At 33.8% G+C, this 5,035-nt stretch overlaps 1 protein-coding gene across 1 annotated transcript in view; it reads right to left on the reverse strand.

Moving 5' to 3' along the window:
- LOC106878544 (serine/threonine-protein kinase ULK4) overlaps positions 1-5,035 on the reverse strand; it is a 44,070-nt gene that overhangs the window by 33,583 nt on the left and 5,452 nt on the right. The window contains exons 2-4 of the mRNA XM_052974536.1: positions 2,209-2,358; positions 1,314-1,413; positions 35-174 (exon numbers count right to left, since the gene is read on the reverse strand). Coding sequence (XP_052830496.1) covers positions 35-174; positions 1,314-1,413; positions 2,209-2,346 — 378 coding nt within the window. The 5' untranslated portion in view covers positions 2,347-2,358. The remainder of the gene's footprint in view (positions 1-34; positions 175-1,313; positions 1,414-2,208; positions 2,359-5,035) is intronic.

Here is a 5,035-nt window from a genome sequence, read left to right on the forward strand (position 1 = left end):
TCTTACTTGAAAGCAACAGGTTTGTTCAACTAACCTTTGAAGGACGTAGATCACAGAAGATTATGTTAAGGGAATGAAGAAAATGAAGTCCACTGACAAGGTCAACACCAAATTTTCGAATGGAGTCTTCTGGGAGATGACCATCTTGAGTAATGAGCTTCTCTAAACTGCCACCTGGTAATAGAATTTGAGATGATGTAGAAACATATAATATATATATATATATATATATATATGTATTTGAACTCACATCTCTGGTAAGTCAACTTTAACTTGGAAATTCCAAGCAACAATGTAACCTTCATGTAATTAAGGTATTTTCAACCTGATGATTAGCTAAATTGAGAACCCTTCATTGAGTAATTATTACATCAGAGGATCAACTAACTAAGAAACATATGTAGCCTGGATTTTACCCATTCTACTCACTCAGTGTGGAATTTTGTTCGCATTCACAGCAACTCTAGTTGCTAACCCTGAGCTATACAGAAGCTTTCAGCTTATTGAATTTCCTTGTAACTTCAATATGGGAAAAATTGTTATTGTTCCTGACCATACACTGTCCACTTTTTCTTTCCTATACCTGTCACAGACTGCTTGAAGCTTGCAAACTTCCTACACTTGGGTCCATGGATTTTATCCTTATATATCGATATATATATATATATATATATATATATATATATATACACACACACACACATACAGATAGATATAAAGATATATTCTCATTTGTTCATTCATTTTTAAATCCATTTTTCCATGCTAGTATGGGTCAGACAAATATATGATTGAGGCAGTGTTATTCAGCTAGATGCTCTTCCTTTTGCTAACCCTTACCTATTTGGTTCAAGTAAGAAATTTCTTACTTCACACAGATATGGAAACACACATACACACACAGCAGCAGGTAGGTGGGCTTCTTCCAGTTTCCATTAACCAAACCCACTCACAAGGCTTTAGTCAGCCCAGGGCTATAGAATAAGACACTTGCCAATTTATTACACTGATTAATATGACATCCTTAATCAAGGCAGAGAGCAGGCAGAATCGTTACCATACCAGAAAAAAACGCTAAGCAGCATTTCTTTTGACATAACATTCTGAGTTGAAATTCTGCCAAGGTTGACTTTGCCTTTTACCCTTTTGGGGTTGATAAAATAAGTACCAGCAGAGCACTGGGATCAATGTAATCGACCTGCACCCTGCCCCAACATTGCTGGTCTTGTACCAAAATTTGAAACCAATGATATCCTTAATAGCAAAAAAAAAAAAAATTAATAAATAAAAAAAAAATATTATTTAATATTTACCTGTGCATAATTCGATAACTAACCACAAGTGGTTGCTAGTTTCATACCATTCATCAAATTTGACAACATTTGGATGGTTTAAGTCATGAATCATCCGAACCTGGTTCGAAAAGAAATAACTTTTTAATGTTATAATGGAAAAAGAAGAGAATCATAGCTCAAACAAGACTTTAAGATGTGGTCAATCTAGGAACCAAATGAATAACTTATATTTTGTCATTAGCAAATGGTTAGCATCTAGATATTTAACATTTCAAGGTGTATGATAACCATTATATGAAGCCAGAATTTGCTGTGTTTGGCAGCTCCCAGTTGTATAGTTTGATTGACTGTAGTGAATTCAAGTCTTCTCATGGACAAAAACATACAGAGAGAGAGAGAGAGTGACAGAAAGAGAGAGGGGAGGGTGACAGAGAAATAGAGGAATGTTTATCAATTGTTTAACCATTCCATTTAAACCAGCCATATCTGGCCAAAATATTCAACTTGTTTTATATTCAAACTGGTCAGATCTGGCCTCTTACACCTATCCTAAAATGTCATTCTAAAAATATACAGTCACATCAGCAAAGTCTCAAAGCTACAAGATAATGCATGATTAATTCAAAACGATGTGTATAAATAAGCATTACATTTGACAGAGTAATCTGAATGCTAAAGTAATTTCAGATAAACATTGAACACAGCAATACCCTCAAGTTACAGTGGTAGATAAAAATGATTTGAAAAAATATGATGGTATTAAAATAAAAAAAAAAAACTTACATTTTTATTAAAAACATGCTACATTAAAAACAGCATAAAGACATGAAATTAAAAATAGGGAAAGAATAACAAAAGATGGTTGAACCATTGGAATAAAGGTAAGAGATTTATGAAAACTATGTCCACTTACAGTGTTTGTCAATTCACATCTCTTACACTTCTCAATTCGATGTATAGCAACAAATTTAATTGTGCCCTTCTTTCTCCCTTTGTACACAACAGTGTGATCACTTTTCTCTAAAGCATCATAAAGAATGAAATTCTCCATGTTCAAAATTTACTTTGAAATGGAAATAAAACAAAAAAGAAAGAAAGGAAAGGTTAGTAAAATTTAAACAACTAAATAGCTTAAGTGAAACATAATTGTGTCTTAACAATTGCTCAGTTGCTACAAGTATTAACTGTACCTCCTAACCTAGCAATTCTATAGCATCTCATCTCGATAACAATCATAATCAGATGGTCTACTAGATAGGGGGGGGATAAACCTTTCTCAAATTACACTTTGTCATCTATAAAGAGCACAGGATAATGTAGTCCTAGTCGTTAAACATAAAAATAATAATCCATTCTACTATAGGCACAAGGCCTGAAATTTTTTTGGTGGGGGTGGGGGGGATAAGTACACAAAAGGTACTTACTTTATCAACCCCGAATGGATGAAAAACAAAAAACGAACTCAGTAGAATTTGAACTCAGAACGTAACGACAGATAAAATGCCACTAAACATTTATTTTGTCCAGCATGCTAATGATTCTACCAGCTTGCCACCTTAGACCTGAAAATAATAATACAGATATGAATGTCAAAGCTACCTACCTGGGACTAACCATTAATGCATATGATGTACCAAACTCCTCTCTTACTAAACACCTTATTCAACTTCGATCAACAAGGCTGTTATTCTTTTCAATCTCTTTCACCTCCCATGTTCCCACGCCCACCTCAATCTACTAACCAGCAACAATTTAAAACAAACTCATAACTTGATTAGATGAGACAACTGATGTTTTGTATGTTTCCATCAAAATTCTTTATCACTCGAAGGAAGGCTTATCGGAAATTTAATGCATATTGTAGTCAGGAGTGTCACAAGTAAATCCAACAACCCAGTCTTCGATGACACCATAATGTTAATAATAACTTTCCGCATAGCATAAAGAGTTCTCTTAACTGTAAATCAGAACGAACAGTTGACATTCATGAGGACAAATGCCTTGTTAACATTAAGAGATTAGCCATGACAGAGAGGGAAGCCAATAATATGTCATTACGAAACGTAAACAAAAATTTTAGTTGAAAAGCCCTGGCGTAACGACGGGTTGGTGTCCCACCCGACTTGTTTTACATATAGCTGTCAGAAAAATGCATATTTTTTAATGAAATTTTGCAGAGATACATTTTCGGAAATGTAGATTGCGATTATGAATATATATAACGGATCTTTCTGATTTGGCGGGCGCCACTTTTTATCTATGTTTTATTTAGTGTGTTTTCTACCGAAACACTTTCAAACTTCGTATACTTGTATATTTTATGTTATAGAAGAGATAAAAAAATTTCTATTCGAAATTACAATTATGTTAATAAAATTTAAGAAAGAAAACATGGGGAGAAGAGTTTGGGATTGTTGCTCTTCCTTTCTGCCGCAACTTTGTCACCACAAATTCCCATAACTTTAGCATTTTAAACTTTTGGGGGAAAGGGAGAGTTTAAATTCATATGTTTGGAACATCAGCATAACGCTATCTATATTCTTTAAACGTATCTCTGCAAAATTTCATTTAAAAACATAAATGTTAAAGTGAGTGATGCCGAAAGAAACTTGGGAGGGATGGAGAATGATTCAAGTTTTTTTTTCTTTTTACTATATTATCAACATAATCGTAATCTACACTCTCGAAAACGTGTCTACGCAAAATCTTATTCCAAAATATGAAACTTTCAGAACGTTGTGCCAAGAGAAATTTACGTGGAGCACCAATCTGTAGTTACGCCTTTAAAGATTTGTTAAAAAACAGAAAAAGAATGGAGTTATTTCCCTTGCAGTGGGTTATTTCTTCAACTTGTTGCAAAGTTATTTCATTCATACTAACGGTGTATGAAACTATCTTTCAGGGGAGAGAGTTGATACTAATACAGATTTTACCGCAGTATATTAGATATTCATTCTGTTGACACCAGAGAAATGAAAGGAAGAAGTCGACTTCAACAAGAACGTTAAGATACCTACACCCAAGTGATGGGACATGATGTATTTGACTTTTATTTAAAATAACAAGAAAATACTTATACAGAACCTAATTTAAGAGATGAGGAATATTAGGCGCTCTGTAGTGTGATCGGTAATGCAGTCACCCAGTAAGTAATATCGACATACGATTTTGTTTCCTCATAGCTTTCAGATAAATGGATGTTTTTAACGAAATTTTCCAAATACCTTTCAAATGGTGTAGATTCTCTTTTACTCTTTTACTTGTTTCAGTCATTTGACTGTGGCCATGCTGGAGCACCGCCTTTAGTCGAACAAATCGACCCCAGGACTTATTCTTTGTAAGCCTAGCACTTATTCTATCGGTCTCTTTTGCCGAACAGCTAAGTTACGGGGAACAAACACAGACACACAGATATATATATATATATATATATACACATATATACGACGGGCTTCTTTCAGTTTCCGTCTACCAAATCCACTCACAAGGCTTTGGTCAGCCCGAGGCTATAGTAGAAGACACTTGCCCATTCTGATTATATTTGTTGTGAAAATATTTTTTTTCTGAGTAGAGAAGTTTCGGATAAGTCGGTTTTGTTTCCTCATAACTTTCAGAAAAATAGGCATTTTTTAAATGAAATTTTAAACAAATACCTTTCAGGTAGTGCTGATTCAAATTATATTAGAATTTAATGCGCAAAAAAAAAAAAGAAAAAAAAATACTGACAAGTTTTTTTTGTC

Source organism: Octopus bimaculoides, chromosome 18, assembly GCF_001194135.2.
Source record: "Octopus bimaculoides isolate UCB-OBI-ISO-001 chromosome 18, ASM119413v2, whole genome shotgun sequence".
Lineage (NCBI taxonomy): Eukaryota > Metazoa > Mollusca > Cephalopoda > Octopoda > Octopodidae > Octopus > Octopus bimaculoides.